Source organism: Acomys russatus, chromosome 14 (genome assembly GCF_903995435.1).
Source record: "Acomys russatus chromosome 14, mAcoRus1.1, whole genome shotgun sequence".
In the NCBI taxonomy this organism is placed as follows: domain Eukaryota; kingdom Metazoa; phylum Chordata; class Mammalia; order Rodentia; family Muridae; genus Acomys; species Acomys russatus.
This window is the reverse complement of record NC_067150.1, coordinates 14,994,604-15,011,442: the sequence shown is the minus strand read 5'-3', so window position 1 is coordinate 15,011,442 and position 16,839 is coordinate 14,994,604. Positions and strand designations below refer to the sequence as shown.

Sequence of the window (16,839 nt, the reverse complement as noted above, 5' to 3'; positions counted from 1 at the left end):
GCCCTGGCCTGGCTGGTTCAACTCAGCTGTTCTGGCTCAGACTTCTCTCCCAGCCCCTGAATTCCTCTACTTGACCTCAAATGTAGTCCAGCAAACTGCTCTAATCGCTTGGTTCCTTCTCATTCTCTGTCTGGCTCATTTGGTCCTCACCTGAGTTCTCTCTTTACAACCTATTACTGTCCCAGCAAAACTGCCTCTCCTCCCCACCCCCTGCATTGCCCCTTAAGTAGCTTCCCTTTCCTCTCCAGAATTGAGACTATCCTATTCTTTCAAATCTTTCTCTGATTTGTTACTTTTTCTGCCACACAATTAAACATCACTTGTTTGTTTTGGTTTTCTTTTCTTTCTTTCTTTCTTTTTTTTTTTTGTTTTTTTGTTTTTTTGTTTTTTGAGACAGGGTTTCTATGTGTAGCCTTGGCTGTACTGGACTCACTTGGTAGACCAGGTTGGCCCTCGAATTTACAGCATTCCCCCTACCTCTGCCTCTGAGTGCTGGGATTAAAGCGGTGCACCACCTTACCAGGCCTTTGTTTAGTTTTTTGAGACAGGTGTTTGAGGAAGGATTGTTGACATTATCGCCAGGAGAAAGCAGTCTAGGCCCGGCTTCCCTCAGCAACACTACCGGTACCCCACTGAGATGGTCATTGTTGAAGACTGGGAGGAACCATCCTGGGTCTGGAATTCAGGAAACGGACCAGAGACTCCAGCCAGGTGATTGTGTTTCTAATCATCCATGGGAGGAGGGATCCTGAGAGGAGACCACCGGCCTTTGCGTGCTAGAGAGAGATGCAGGTGGAAAGAACCAAGAAGGCTGCAGGTTTGGAGCACGAGCCCACACGTGGATCAGGAGAGACCAGCATACAGGCCTGACCAGCGTACAGACCAGAGACAACTCTGCATCCATCCTGTGGAACAGATACTGGAAGGTTTACTCTTGTTTCCCTTTAACCTTTTTTCCCTCTTGTGTAGGATTGTTGGATTGTATAATAAAGTCTAATTGTTAAGAAACAGAGCCAACGGGTGTTTTTCTCTGTGTAGCTTGGACTTGCTTTGTAGAGCAGGCTGGCCTTGAACTCACAGAGATCAACTTGCCTCTGCCTCTGAAGTGCTGGGATTAAAGATGTGCGTCACCACGCCCGGCTTAAACATCACTTTCAAACACAGGTGCTTCCTTCTACAAACTAACTTTACCTTCATTGTTTGAGATTGAAGGAGTGTACCACCACACCTAGACCCAAGCTTTTCTTTACCTGAAACTTGCTGGCCTTAAACTCAGATCTGCATGCCTCTGTCACTTGGAATTAAAGGTGTTTGTATCCCAGCCAGAGTACATGGATCTAGAAGATCTTTGGATGTGATCTCTTGCCAGAGCAGCCATGTTCTAAATTAAATTTCCTCTACACTGGATAAGTAATGATTGTCAAAGACACCAACAAGGGAGATGTTCAGTTATACTTTACCAATAGACTTTTGTCTGACTTCAAAAAATATAGCACTCAGCAACATGAACTCATGAAAGAGGATTGACTTATTTTCCCCTTGAGTCAGGGGTTCCCCTCTGAAGTGCTGGGATTAAAGGCTTGGGCCACCACCATACAGTTTATGAAAGGGGATTATAAGCAAGTTGTGACTGGGTTTAAAGTCAGGCTCTACTACTTGCTGTGAACTGTTTCACCTCAGTGACTCTGCCTTAAAGTCAGAAAGTATGGGTCAAGGAGACGGCTTGAAAAGATAGAAAAGTTGTTTTTCAACCCTGGCCACTTGGTACCTTCTGATGGCCTCAGGGCTGTTCTAAAACCACACCCTCGTTCCTGTCCGGAGCCCCTGACAGCATGTGAGGTCCCAAGCTGAGCTCTTGCCCTCTCATTTTAAAGGTCAATTAACCAATCATGTTTGTACTAAGTTCTACTTTTTGTAAGAGTATAAAAGACCCAAGCTTTGCTTATTCAGGGTCTCCAGCTCAATAGAGCTTGGTGGACCCCATCATGACGGATCAATAAAGCATCCCTTGCTGATTGCATCAGACTGGACTCTAGTGTCTCCTTGGGCTCCGGGAAGTAGGACCTAACCCCCCAGGTCTTACAGGCTCAGTGGGTAAGAGCATTTGCTACCAAGCTTGATGATTTTACACATGAGGATTTCTGTGAGTGTACAGCTAGCTTGGTCTACATAGTGAGTTCAGGACAGCCAGGCCTACACAGAGAGACCCAGTCTCAAAAAAAGGGGGCGGGGGGAGAATAGACCAGATTCAGAGTTCAAACCATACTGATGAAAAAAATGGCGAGCCAGGTGAGGTTGTGCACGCCTTTAATCCCAGCACTGAGAAGGCAAAGGCAGGTGGATCTCTGTGAGTTCAAGCCCAGCCTGGTCTACAAAAGGAGTTCCAGGGCAGTTAGATCTGTTACCCAGAGAAATCTCATATCAAAAAAACAAATAAAGCTGGGCATGGTGGCGCCTTTAATTCCAGCACTTGGGAGGCAGAGGCAGGCGGATCTCTGAGTTCCCAGGCCAGCCTGGTTTACAAAGGGAGTCCAGAATAGCCAGGAATACAAAAGAAACCCTGTCTTGGGGGTGGGGTTGCGCGGAAAGAACCAAACCAAAAAAACAAAGAAAACATAGTCCATTTTATGCAGGGTGTGGTGCTCATGCCTTTAATCTCAGAACTCAGGAGGTAGAGGCAGGTGGATGTCTGAGTTCAGTGCCAGCCAGATCTACATACAAGTCCCAGACTAGCCAGGGCCATATACAGAGAATCTGTCTCATAAATAACAATAAAACTCACCTCAAACAAATAATGTTTATTACTGGCCTGATTGTATGGCCTGGTGCATGTGTGGAGGTCAGGGGGCAGCTCTCTTATGGGGTAAAAGCCCAGGACCAAAGTTCCATTGAGAGTCTGTATTAAGCTGGCTGGCAACTGCTTAGAAACACTTCTCACAGAGTAGCCCCAAAAGCATATTACAAGGAGGTGTTTTGTTTCTTAAAGTCAGAGAACACAGAAAAACAACATTCTGATAGGCAGTTGTAGGGGCAAGCAAGCAAGCAGTTTAACAAGGGCCCAGAAGATGCAGTTGGCTGGGGCATTCTGACCTGAGTTTCTACCCACAACGCTTTTCAGGGCAGGAGTAGAAACCAAAGATGGCTTCATCTGAGACAAGATGAAGAAACTTTACCCTGTTACAAGCTCTATGTAGTTGGTTCTCTCCTTCCACCTTTCCTTGGGCTCCAGGGCTGTAGGTCATGAGGCTCAAGTTTTCTAAAAAGACTATGTGGGTTAGAGAGATGGCTTAGTGGGTAAAGCGCTTGGCACAGGATTGTGAAGTCTGAAGAATCTACATGAAGCTGGATGGAGTAACAAGTAAGCATCAGAAGTCCTCAGAGCTCCTGGAATGGCTTACCTGGGTGGTGAACTTGACCACATCTGGAACGAACTAATAAGAAGACCCCTGTGAGGGATTTTTCTTGCTTGGATTATCTGAGGGCAGAAACCCATCCCTAATCTGGGCCATACCTTCTGGTGGCAGCCACATTAAAAGGGATTTTTTTGCGTGCTTGCCCTTACTCTTACTGACAAGTTCCCGTTCCTGAAGCAATCACTTTTGCTGGTATTAGTGCCTCCTTCTTCAGGACCCCAACAAAAAACTGGCAGCCCAGGAAGCTTCCCTGGGCCTCTAGTACCAGATTAGGACTGTTGAGACATCCAGTGAACAGGACCACCACAGATCTATGACTTTTCTCTTCAGGAGATGGCATTGTTAGACTACTCAAACCAAATCCTGTAAACCATTTGAATAAATCTCATATAATATATTCATTCTATCAGTTCTGGTCCCTTAGAGAACTTTGATTAATATGGATCTCAAACCAGGTCAAGTACAAGCGGCGAATAACAGAGACACCCAGTCCCAAACGAGGAAGGCTAGAACTGACATCCAGTATTGTCCTTTGACCTCCATAAACAGGCCGTGGACACATCAACTCAAACATGCACACCAAGATAAAAGAGCCATTGTGCCTAGCATTTATTCCAGAGAGATTGGCCACTTAGGCCTTGAAGTAATCTTTTGTAAATATGCAGTGATTATGATTTGAGACTTATGGGGTTGCTCTTCCTATGGGAATTTCAGAGCCTTTACATGGCCTCAATTACAAGATATCCCTGGCAAATCAAACGTTTTTGCAGTGGCTGAGAATTGCTTAGGTAATGGTTCCTTCCCCCGACTCCTAGATCAGATATGTTGGGGTGAAAGCCAAGTAAACTCACTTCAGACACAGAAGCTTAAAATGAAAGCTTTATTTTCTGAGCTCAGGGAGTTGGCCAGTTAGGGATCTGAACCTCATCCTTGAGGGAAGTTGTATTGCATATATTTTTTAAAGGATTTATTTATTTATTTTATGTATATGACTACACTGTCTTTTGCACACCAGAAGAGGGCATCAGATCACATTATAGATGGCTATGAGTCACCATGTGGTTGCTGGAAGTTGAACTCAGGACCTCTGGAAGAGCAGACAGTGAGTGCTCTTAACCTCTGAGCCATCTCTCCAGCCCTGATTGCATATTTTAAAGGTGAAAACTGCAATTAGCTCATATGGGGGTGGGGGGTGGGGTGGGGAGGTGGATGGTGGAACAGGATGGTCAGCTCTGACTCAAGGTATTTTGCTAACAGGAAGTTCTAGCTGACCCTGAAAGTGTGCCTGGCAGTGTTTAGGGAACATCCAAAGTGTAACGAAATATATAGATAGCAAAGTATGAATTATGACACCATTGAATCATAGAAAACAAGGGTACAGAGTGTAGTTTAGTATAAGGTCAGATTGACCCTCTGGCAGGGAATGTTCCCAGAGTTGGTGGTCTTTGAGATGGAGTTGGGCTCTTTCTAACAAAATGGAGTCTGAGAGCTTTTAACATGATTTCTTCAATAAGAGATTTTAGTATGTAGAATTTGACCTGCTAAAAGGCGCTTTGTGAGCCAGGCGAGGTGAGGCTCCCCTGTAATCCCAGCACTCTGGATGGAAGAGGCAGTTGGATCTCTGAGTTTGAGGCCAGCCTGGTCTATAGATCAAGAAGAGTTCAGGACAGCCAAGGTTATACAGAGAAACAGTCTTGAAACCTACCCACGCCTCCAAAAACAGGCCTTTTACATAACAATCAGTAAAAAAAATGCTTCAGCACGACTGCTCAGGGTTCAATCCTCAGAGACTGTTCGACACTGCTACCATGGAGCTGAGTGTCTCTTCATCCATGTTAACTTACAACACCAACAGGAAGACCCACCTTTAGTCTGGGCCACCACTTCTGCTGGCAGTCTATATATAAAGGACACGGGGAGGGCCGGAGAGATGGCTCAGCAGTTAAGAGCACTGACTGTTCTTTCAGAGGAGCCAGGTTCAGTTCCCAGCAACCACCCACGTCTGTAACTCCAAGATCTGGAACCTTCATATAGATATACATTCAGGCAAAACCACAAATGCACATGAAAATAAATAATTTAAAAAAAAAAAGGACTTGGGAAAAGAAGCACTTACTCTTTGCCAGCTTGTCCTCGCTCTCCCTAGCAAGTTCACTCCTTCACTGGCACACAGAGCTGACTTTGCGACTCCAGCATATACTCTGAAGACCCACAGCCTCATGGACTGAACAACTATTGGATTCTTGGACTTTCCACTGAAAGACAGCAACTGTTGGACTGACTAGCTGGACCATAGCCTGTAAGCCACTGTAATAAATCCTTTGTGTGTGTGTGTGTATTCATTCTACAGGTTGTTTCTTTGGAATACCCCATTATAGTGGTTGGTTGAGCTTTGTTCTATTTTTTCAGACAGTTTCTCTGTGTATAGCTTTGGCTGTCATGGAACTCACTTTGTAGACCAGGCTGGCCTCGAACTCACAGAGATCTGCCTGCCTTTGCCTCCCAAGTGCTAGGATTAAAGGTATACACCACTACGTCCGGCCTTATAGTGGGTTGAGTTTGAGGCCAGCCTGGTCTACAAAGTGAGTCCAGGACAGTCAAGGCTACACAGAGAAACCCTGTCTCAAAAAACCAAAATAAATAAATAAATAAATGTAGGACTTCAATCCCAGCACTCAGGAGGCAGAGGCAGGCGGATTGCTGTGAGTTCGAGGCCAGCCTGGGCTACAAAGCCAGTCCAGGACAGGCAAGGCTACAAAGAGAAACCCTGTCTCAAAAAACAAAACAAAAAGTAGGAGGACCTCACTATGTAGCCCATTGTGTTACTTTTCTCACTGCTATAACAAAATATCCAATAAAAGCAATGTTAATACTTTTACCAACCAGCTACATCCCCAGCTGCCTAAAGTCAATCTTCCTTAGATTGGTCTCAAACTTAGGATCCTACTTTACCACCCAAGTAGCTTTATTTACAAGCATGTACGTGTCTGTTTCTGTGTGTGCCTAAGTGTGGAGGTGAGAGAACAACCTTGAGGGTCATGGTAGAAACCTCCTTTTGGGAGTCACTGGCCTAAATAAAGCTCACCAATTAAGCTAGACAGAAGTCCAGAGATCTATCTTCCTGTCTCTGCCTTTCCAATCCTGGGATTAAGTGTACACTCACACAACTAGCACTCTTCCATGGGTTCTGGGGATCACACCCAGGTCCTCATGCTTATAGGGAAAGCACTTTACCTAACTCCCCCCTAAAACAAAACAAAAAAATCTTCAGTAATTACTGAGCCTCTGGTATTTAGCTAGGGCCGTAGGTAACAAGGATAGCCTTACTTTGCTTTTCCAAACTTGGGCCACACACAATGAGGGGGAGATGAAGATAAGACATTTGTGGGCAGCCATAGCTCCTCACAAATTCTTTAAAACAAAAACAAGACCATGCTAAATTAGGCATGGTGGTTCTTTTCTTTTTTCTTTTTTTGGTTTTTCAAGGCAGGGTCTCTCTGTATAGCCTTGGCTGTCCTGGACTCTCTTTGTAGACCAGGCTGTCCTGGAACTCACAAAGATCCACCTGCCTCTGCCTCCCAAGTGAGCTGCCACCATGCCCGGCCTCAGGCATTTTTCAATTTTGCTAAGTAGAGGAAAGAATTCAAGATCATTGGTGCTACACAGTGAGTTCAAGGCTAACCTGGTCAACATGAGACTTTCCTAAGCAAAACTTCCTAAGCACTGAGATGTCAGGTATGTACCACCACGCCCAGCTTCCAGTCAATCTTGAGCTCCCCTCAAGGAGCAGTGCACTGAACCATAACTAACAGATACCAGCTCTCCCCTCATGACACAACTCTCACACAAGTATGACAGCAGCACTGGACAGTGGAGGGCACGCCTGTAATCCCAGCCCTCAGGAGGCAGAGGCAGGCGGATCTTTGTGAGTTCGAGGCCAGCCTGGTTTACAGGGTGAGTTCCAGGACAGTAAAGGATACACAGAGAAACCTTGTCTCGGAAAAAAAAAAAACCAAACCAAACCAAACCGACAAGTATGACATCAGCAAAGCAGCATCAAAGTTTTTATTCACGTGAATTGTTAAAAATGAACATCTACACCAGTGTAAATGAGGGTGGGAGAGCAAGGCAGGGCGGGGCCAGGTAGAGGACTTCCCTCTATTGGTAATAAAGCTCCAGGTTCATCCCATCATGGATTTCATCTGAACGGCAGCATTAAGGAACTTTCACTGAGGGCTGATGCTACCCTCCCTGCACTCCCAGCTGGATCCTGTGCTCAACACCTAAGCCTAGCCCAAGGAAGCCGTTTTGGAACAGGCACTTTAATCTAAGAACCACTGAGAAGGCAAAGTTGTTTGCCACCAAAGCCTAGTGTACAGAGTCAGAGCCCCAAGGGCCCCACCCATCTCACACACACACACACACACACACACACACACACACACACACAGAGTAATAATACACCTTAAATGCTCACACTCAGGCCGAAGAGATAGCTCAGCAGCTGAAGGAGCTCCTTTCAGGGTTGCTCTTCACGAGGACATGGGTTTTAAGTCCCAGAACTCACATGGTGGTTCCAGGGAATCTGAAGCTTTCTTCTGGCCTCTGCCAGAAGCAGGCATGCATGTGGTGCACAAACATAACTGCAGGCAAAAGACCCAGGTCCCCCAACCTCACACAAATTAAAAAAAAAAAATACTGGTTGTCAACTATAGTCACACTTCACCTCCTGTCCAACACCCAGGTGGTGCTCAGAAATAAGTAATTTGAGCCTGAACATCAAAATCCTTCTGAGCCAAGCTAAACTATTTCACTAATCACCCTCCTCACCAACAAAATAATTCCATAGTTTCCACTTTCTCAGTAGTCACAATAGGCCACATTTTAAGTTAAACATCCCACTTGCTTAATTTCCCTATAGGTTTCAGTATAGAACCAGAACTCGAGATAAATATGTGGATTCTTTCATCAATGTCAGGAAAAGGATACAATCTCCCAGCGACACGTGGTCCTTAAAAATCGTGTACCTATGAGACAGATAACTTTCAGAGAGAAGTTGATGGGGGCGGGGGGTGTCTTTTGTCCTGAAAATAAGCTGAGGCGTCATGGGGTTGCCTGAGGTCCTCCCCCAACCCTAACCTTCTAGCCTAATCCTGACCAGGGCGCACTTACCACTTTTTAAGAACGATCTTATTCCAACGGGTGCCAGTTTGGGCCGCTATCAGTTTCTTCAAGTCCCCGATGGTGTCATCGGTGCTGGGCACGAAGGAGTTAAGGTAAATGAAAGGAAGAGGTAGACTGAGGAAGACGGTATTGGGCCTCCCCATCTGCATCATTTAGCTAAAATTCTCCACCACCACCCTCTGTCCCGGAGACCACTGCCAGTTACCCCTCGGTGGATACTTGCACTTAACGCGAACTTTCTTTCCTAGACGGTCGTTGCAAACCACCTCAATCATTGTGGCTACACCGGTGGAGGGAGAGGATGGAAGGCAGCAGAGTTAGGACTTTCGGGTCGCCAAGTCTCTCAAAGTCCCTTCCTGGGTTAAGTCCCCGAACACCGGACGCAAAACCCCTGCAGCCACAAGTCTACGGTCTCAATAGCGGGGACCCCAGAAAGCCTCGTCTCCGCCCCTTAACTCCTGCAGGCCCAAATCCGCACTCACCCCGCTTTGCCTCCCACAACCCCTATGCTCTCGAGTCTCGGCAGCTTCCTGCGATCTGCGGCCTCTCCGTTTAGCTTCCTCACCTCTAATCTCCACGAACCTACCGACGACACAACTTGTAGCTCGAACGCTGAGCCCTGGCCCGATTTAAGGTAGGAAACAGGAAGCGGAAGTGATATAGCGGAAACACCGCCCTTAGGTGCTTCCGGGTTCCGGGCTAACGAAGATTTGCGATTCTCTGGCGCAGTCTTAATGAACTGAGGCTGGATAAGAAGACTGTGAATAAGTGACGATAGTAGTGGATTGACGTTGGAACCATTGTTGGATATTCCTTCGTTGTGGAAGAGACACAAAGGATCCCAGAGGCGGAGTGATCTGCCATTCCCAAGCCAGGAAGCATCCTACCGCAGAATCTCGAAGAATCGTGCAGGTCCTGTGACTGTCCGGCTCTCCGCTTTCATTCATAGCTCAGCCTCTGACCCTGTACTCGCCTTTCCCCTCTGATCGTAGTGACTGTTTCCGAGCCCCCAGGGGTGCAGACTGCAGTTGATGAAAACTAAGCCGGATCCTGGACCGGAGGCCGTGTATCCGTGTCCTGTCTGCAAAGATGCTGGAAACGGCATACTGGCAAAGATTATTATTGCTATTATTATTTTTAATCATCTCCAAGGAAAACCTTGTTCCAGATTACAGAATTACGAGAGCTGATGGGAAAAGAATCCCCTATCAAATTTAGTTTCCAACCCTATTGAACGATTCCGTCTTAGCAGACAGGACTCAAGGTAAGCATATATTGACTCATTTTTGTTTTGTTTTTTTCGAGACAGGGTTTCTCTGTGTAGCCTTGACTGACCTAGTCTCACTTTGTAAACTAGCCTGGCCTCGAACTCACAGCTGTCTGCCTGTCAGTGCCTTCAGAGTGCTGGGATTCCAGGCCTACGCCACCGCACCCGGCTTTATTGACTCGTTTTTTTTTTTTTTTTTTTTTTTTTTTTTTTTTTTGGTTTTTCGAGACAGGGTTTCTCTGTGTAGCCTTGGCTGTCCTGGACTCACTTTGTAGACCAGGCTGGCCTCGAACTCACAGCGATCCACCTGCCTCTGCCTCCCAAGTGCTGGGATTAAAGGCGTGTGCCACCACGCCCGGCTTTATTGACTCGTTTTTTAAATTTAGCTTTTTTTTTTTTTTTTTTTTTCTGAGATAGGGTATCGGTATATAAACCAGACTGACCTCGAATTTGTGACCCTGTGCAGCCTCGGAAGTGGTTGGCACTATCGGCCTGTGTAGTTAGGGCCAGCCTGGTCTACAGAGTGAATTCCAGGACAGGACTTTGTAGAGAGGCTGTTTCAAAAAAGTAAAAGAAAAATCCATATATGACCTTGTGCTTCCCTAATACCATTTATACAAAATTTAATCCTTATGTGTAGGCAGCAAAAAGCATTTGTTTGTTTTGCTTTCTATTGTGGCTAATGGTCAAGCCTCCCTGGCTTGGCAGTTCTGCTTGCCGTGCACCTCCACCCAGGTCACACCTTTGAGTTTGGAATGAAATCCTATTCTGCATCCTTAGTGCTTAGATCTGTTCCACCCTCTCCCCAATGTCTTGTTTCCGTTCCTAAAAAACTTCCAGGCTCTACCCGACGCCCATACTAGACAGTGAGCCATAGGCTATATCTTATGCATAGGTATCAGAAAAGTGGTGTTTTGTTTCTTCTTTTTTTTTTTTTTTTAAAGATTTATTTATTTACATTTATACAGTATTCTGCCTACATGCCGGCCTGCAGGTCAGATGCGGGAACCAGATCTCATTATAGATGGTTGTGAGCCACCATGTGGTTGCTGGGAATTGAACTCAGGACCTTTGGAAGAGCAGCCAGTGCTTTTAACCACTGAGTCATCTCTCCAGCCCTGTTTGGTTTTTTGTTTGTTTGTTTGTTTGTTTGTTTGTTCGTTCGTTTGTTTTGGTATTGGAGGTCGAACCTAGGGCCTTCTAGCATGCTAGCAGCCGAAGGCTCTCTCAGTGAGATGCACACTCAGCTCCTGACTTAGTACTTGTTTCTGCCTCCAGCGATGCTTTTAGGGGTCCAACGCCGCTCCTCACCATTCCTCCAGTCCTAAATCTCCCAGCCTCTCCCTAAGCAGCCCACCCATTCCAAAGTTGACCCCATCCCCTAGATCGGACCTTACTCTGCCTAAGCTAGGATTTATAAGTTTGGTCTTCTGCCCCAACTAGGACTTTGTTTCTTGCCACACCTCTGAGCCCCTTCTCACTCAAATCATGGTTTCTGGGCTTGTTGCTCGGATACATTTTCCCTGCTCTAGTCACGCTTTCTCGGTATACAGGTCCTAGGCTGGTCTCTACCTTGGCAACTTCCCTAAACCTCTTCCAGGTCAAGTCAAGCCTTCGGGACGCGCTGCGAGTCCCGTGGTTCTGGACGCGCCCCTTGGCCTCTTCCCACTGAAGCCACGCCTTCCCATTGTCTCTGACAGCCTCTAATCTGCTCCTCTGCTTCTGGCTCCGCCCCTCCACTCAGTCGCGCCTTTTCAAGCAAAATGCCGCTGGTACTTTGGCCTCACTCTCAGCCGCTGGTACTTTGGCCTCACTCTCCATCTTTCTGTCTAGTCTCAATTTATCTTTCTCCCCCGGGGCCCCGCCTTCGGAGTCTGTTGCTTTCCTTCAGCCTTGCCCTCCGGCACTGGCCACACCCAGCACTACTCCCCTCCTGCCCGAGCCACGCCTTCTGGGCGTGGGGCCCTCCTCAGCCCCGCCCGAACCTTGTCTTCCTAGCCTCGGCTCGCCACGTCTCCCGGCTCTGGCCACGCCCCGAGCCCCTCTGGCCACGCCCAAACCCCTCCTTTTCAGAGCCACGCCTTCTGGGTTGCCCGCTGTTCCCCTCTGGGTTTGCTGCTTATACTTAACTCCATCTCATGGCCACGCCCCCGAGAGGCTCCTTGCCTCCAAGCCTTTCCCGGTTTGCTGTTCGTCTTCCATTCTGGCCACGCCTCATGCCCCCTCCTCACCCAAGCCACACCTTCTGGGTTTGCCTACACCCAGTTCCACTCGCTGCCCAAGCCAGTCAGGCCTAGTCAGTCTCTAGTCCCGGCTGCCAAACGGTCGTCAGGCGGGGCCGTCCCAGTCTCGGAGCCTCACGCACTTTCCGAGTAAGATCCTCGGCAGGACTCCGAAAGTCGCGCCAGTTTGGGCAGACCGGCCACCTCAGCGCCCTCAGGGGAGCGGGGCTTCCCCGCCACCGGAAACGGAAGCACTGGACAGCAGGACCATGGCGACGCTGTTTGACCTCCCAGATTTGGTGCTCTTGGAGATCTTCTCTTACCTCCCGGTCCGGGACCGGATCCGCATCTCCAGGTGCGGCCCCGTTCCTCGTGGGAAAGAGCCGGGCAGGGGCTCCGCAGGAGATGCGAATCCGGTCCCAGCGGGCCGGGGTCGTTCTAACGGCCGGTCCACCCCTCCAGGGTCTGTCACCGCTGGAAGAGGCTAGTGGATGATCGGTGGCTGTGGCGACACGTCGACCTGACGCTCTACACGGTACGCGGGACCCCGGAGCGGTTGGAGGAGAGCCACCCTCCTGCCCGGGGGCAGAAGTGGGGGTTTGCTTTGTTTTATTTGCTAGTATTTGTTTGTTCTTGTTTTTACTTATTTTTGTTCCTTGAGGCTTTTATTTTATTTTTCTGGGTTTTTTTGTTTTGTTTCTTGGGGTTTTCCTTTGTTTTTTTCTTGGGGGGGGGGGAAGCTGTTTTATTTGAGGCAGGGTCTCTAGCCCAGACTGGCTTCCAGCTTACTATGAAGTTGAGGATGACCTTGAGTTTCGAATCCACCTCAACCTTCTAAATACTGGGATTACCCGCGTGGGCCCGAATGCCTAGTTTCTGTGATGCTAAGAATGAAATTCAGGCTTCTTGAAAGCTGGGAGCCAGGTACCGCTTTCCACCTAACCTCAGTCCCCTCAGTCTCGATTTGCTAGGCGTTTTACTGACACAGCCACATCACCAACCTCTTTTTTTTTCTTTGTGTTTTGAGCAGAGTCTGTTAATGCAAAAATATAATTGTTATATTTGGATAAGAGTTTATTCTTGAGCCAAATATGAGTGATCGTTTGCTGAGAATACAAAGTTAGGCTTCCTCAAATACTTGTTTAAATGTAACAGTTCGATGAAACTCTGATATATAGACCAGGCTGGTATTGAACTCAAGAGATCCGCCTGCCTCTGCCCCCCAAGTGCTGGGATTAAAGGCGTGTCCGTGCACTAATTCTGCCCGTCGAAATTTTTTATAGTAACAGAATAGAGAAAGTCATAAATCTAGACACCTTTCTAAAGGGTGAGCCATCTCTCCAGCAACTACACAAAATAACTTTTTTTGTATTTTGGTTTTTGTTGTTGTTTTGTTTTTTTTTCCCCTCAAGACAGGGTTTCTCTGTTTAACAGCTCTGGCTGTCCTTGAACTCACTCTGTACACCAGGCTGGCCTCAAACTCACAGAGATCTGCCTGCCTCTGCCTCTTGAGTGCTGGGATTAAAGGTGTGTGCGACTACCACCCGGCCAAAATAATTTTTTTTTTAAATTGAATTTCTCTGTTAAAAAGTGGTCAGTAAAATTTATACCATAAGGCCAGGCCTAGTACAGGCCTGTAGTCCCAATTACTATAGAGGCTGAGGGAGGAAGATCGTAATTTCAAGGCCAGCCTGGGCAGTTTAGCTAGGCCCTGTCTTGAAATACAAATTTAGAAAAGGCCTGGAACTGCGACTCTGCACTAGAGTGTTTTCCTGGCCTGTGTCAAGCCCTGGGTTCATTCCCCAGGACCGCAACCCGAGGGTGTAGCGGAGTTCACGGCATGGCCTTAGTATTCGTGAGGTCCTGGGTTCCATCCCAGCACCAGCAATGAGTCACTTGTTCAACCCAGCATTTTGTTTTTCTTATTCTTCTTCTTCTTTTTTTTTTTTTTGGTTTTTCAAGACAGGGTTTCTCTGTGTAGCCTTGGCCATCCTGGACTCACTTTGTAGACCAGGCTGGCCTCGAACTCACAGCGATCTGCCTGCTTCTGCCTCCCGAGTGCCGGGATTAAAGGCGTGTGCCACCACGCCCGGCTTGTTTTTCTTCTTCCTTTTTGGGGGGCAAAATGTACATATAATAAAATACACTGCGCTGTTTTGTTGATTGCATAGTTTATTTTGTGTGCATGCACCTACATATATATGTTTGTGTATACACAGGTACAAATGCATATGTGTACAAGAGCATGTAGAGACCAGAGGTAGTGTAGGGGTATCTTCCTCACCCACCCCCATTTGTACATATATATCTATGTATGTGTAAATATATTTGTTTTGTTTGAGACAGGATCTTGCTATGTAGATGAGACTGGCCTGGGAGTTAGAGAGATCCTTCTCCTTATGTCTGTGTTGTCCTGTTGTGTCCAGTGTCTTCCCCCACCCCCACCTCTGGCTGGGATTAAAGGTGTGTGCCACAACCTGGGACTCTGCCTTGCTTGCTTGTTTGTTTGTTTGTTTGTTTTTGAGACAGAGTCTTCCACTGAACTTGGAGTTTTCCGATTGACTAGACAGGCTGGCCAGACCTCAGGATCCTCCTGCCTCAACCTCCCCTGTGTGTGGGCTGGAATTAAGGGCACGAATCTTGATACCCTGCAAAAGAAATTGCCTTGCTTTCAGGAAGGAAGCTGGCAGAAGAGCAGAATCGCAGGGGGACACCAGAACCCAGGTCCCGGGCATCTCTCACCAGCTAGGTGGATCCTCAAGGAGCCCCCATACCTCTCACCCAGTCACCCCAATCTCTGGCTCTTACAGATGCGGCCAAAAGTCATGTGGCACCTCCTGCGCCGGTACATGGCATCCCGGCTCTACTCGCTGCGCATGGGTGGCTACCTGTTCTCTGGCTCTCAAGCCCCACAGCTGTCCCCAGCCTTGATGCGGGCCCTGGGCCAGAAGTGCCCCAACCTGAAGCGCCTGTGCCTGCACGTGGCTGATCTGAGCATGGTCCCTATCACCAGCTTGCCTGCCACGCTGAGGACCCTGGAGCTGCACAGCTGCGAGATCTCAATGGCCTGGCTGCAGAAGGAGGAGGACCCCACGGTGCTGCCACTGCTGGAGTGCATCGTGCTGGACCGAGTGCCAGCCTTCCGTGATGAGCACCTGCAGGGCCTTACCCGCTTCCGAGCCCTGCGCTCGCTAGTGCTGGGCGGCACCTACCGGGTCACCGAGACCGGGCTGGATGCCAGCCTGCAGGAGCTCAGCTACCTGCAAAGGCTGGAGGTGCTAGGCTGCACCCTGTCGGCCGACAGTACCCTGCTGGCCATCAGCCGCCACCTCCGAGATGTGCGCAAGATTCGGCTGACCGTTGGGGGCCTCTCTGCCCAGGGCCTAGTCTTCCTGGAGGGAATGCCGGCCCTGGAGAGTTTGTGCTTCCAGGGTCCCCTCATCACCCCAGAAATGCCCACGCCAGCTCAGATCGTGTCCTCCTGCCTCACCATGCCTAAGCTCAGAGTGCTTGAGGTGCAGGGGCTGGGCTGGGAGGGCCAGGAGGCAGAGAAGGTCCTATGTAAGGGCCTGCCAAGCTGCATGGTTATTGTCAGGGCTTGTCCCAAAGAATCCATGGATTGGTGGATGTGAAGGCATCACCTATCCATGCCTGGGACCTATCCTAGCTTTTAACATTGACCTTCCAAGCAGCAAACTGAAGCATGGCGATTAATTAGGCTTGAGGGAACCGGAGGTCACAAGAAAAGGAAGCTAGGACCTGTGGCCCTCCGGAGCTGAGGTTATCTGTAATCTGAGTGACCTGAGACTTGTCATCCAGCCTCTGGGAGGCCCAGTTCACAAGTTTAGGACTAGGTATCATAGCTACCTCATGATTCATGTGTAACTTTAAACTTTACCCTTTCCTGCCCACAGTCCCTGGGGAGCAAACCCATGGCCTTAGGTATGTTAGGTAAGCACTGCTGTGCAGCTGAGCCACACTGGAGCCCCAGGAGGCCTTAATCTCTAACAGACCCCAGAAGGCCCTGATAGAGGGTCCATTTTCAGAAATGGCCAGGTGCAAATAGATGGGGTTCAGGGCTCTGAGGTCTGCCTGGTTGTCTGCCTACATGCTTGGGAGACATGGAGGTCAGGGGCAAAGGAGCCATGCATTGGGTTGTCCTAGTGCCCGAGAAGGTTCCCAATTGTATTTTCTGTATTTTGTATCCTGCCTTTTTCAAGTTTTCTACAGCATATAATATTTTACTATTAAAGAAGAATCATGTTTTTCAAAGTGTGTTCCATTTATTTAACAAGGGTTTCTCCTCCTGAGCACCTACTACTCACAGGCAGCTTTATTTCTTTTTTCTTTTATTACAGCTGTGTTTGTGTGTGTAGGCTAGAAGACAGCTTGTGGGAGTCAGTTCTCTCTTAACCTGTGGGTCCTGGGGATCACACTTCAGTGGTCAGGCTTGGTGACAAGTACCTGTACCCACTGAGCCATCTTGCCAGGCTATTATTTTTTAGACGGGAGCTCATGTAATAACCTTGAAATCTATTTGTAGCTGAGGATGACTTCCAACTCCTAATTCTCCTGCCTTCACCTCCCAAGTGCTAGGATTTGGGGTGTACACCACTATTCCTTATTTATGGGATGCTTAAGGATGGAGTCCACGGCTTCGAGCAAATGCTCTACCCACTGAGCCACATTGCCACCCCCTTCCAGGCACCTTTCTAGATACTGGGCTGCGTAGTGAACAAAGGGAAGACCCTGC

General features: G+C 48.2%; 2 protein-coding genes across 5 annotated transcripts; one reads left to right on the top strand and one right to left on the bottom strand.

Moving 5' to 3' along the window:
• Window positions 1-7,468: 7,468 nt before the first annotated feature.
• Window positions 7,469-9,247, bottom strand: Ubl5 (ubiquitin like 5). 2 transcript variants are annotated; one of them, XM_051155958.1, is made up of 5 exons: window positions 9,163-9,247; window positions 8,817-8,877; window positions 8,586-8,669; window positions 8,403-8,440; window positions 7,469-7,615 (listed from the first exon to the last, which is right to left on the bottom strand). In XM_051155958.1, the coding sequence occupies exons 2-5, from the start codon at window positions 8,870-8,872 to the stop codon at window positions 7,572-7,574; spliced, it is 222 nt and encodes a 73-aa protein (XP_051011915.1). In that variant the 5' UTR covers window positions 8,873-8,877; window positions 9,163-9,247; the 3' UTR covers window positions 7,469-7,571. The 2 variants fall into 2 exon arrangements, with proteins under 2 accessions (XP_051011915.1, XP_051011917.1); XM_051155960.1 differs by having other exon boundaries at window positions 9,080-9,241.
• A 465-nt stretch (window positions 9,248-9,712) lies between these two features.
• Window positions 9,713-15,754, top strand: Fbxl12 (F-box and leucine rich repeat protein 12). 3 transcript variants are annotated; one of them, XM_051155956.1, is made up of 3 exons: window positions 9,713-9,861; window positions 12,549-12,621; window positions 14,897-15,754. In XM_051155956.1, exon 3 carries the CDS (start codon window positions 14,897-14,899, stop codon window positions 15,716-15,718), a length of 822 nt encoding a protein of 273 aa, XP_051011913.1. In that variant the 5' UTR covers window positions 9,713-9,861; window positions 12,549-12,621; the 3' UTR covers window positions 15,719-15,754. The 3 variants fall into 3 exon arrangements, with proteins under 3 accessions (XP_051011913.1, XP_051011914.1, XP_051011912.1); XM_051155955.1 differs by lacking the exon at window positions 9,713-9,861 and adding an exon at window positions 12,253-12,441; XM_051155957.1 differs by lacking the exon at window positions 12,549-12,621 and having other exon boundaries at window positions 9,719-9,861.
• The last annotated feature ends 1,085 nt before the right edge of the window (window positions 15,755-16,839 follow it).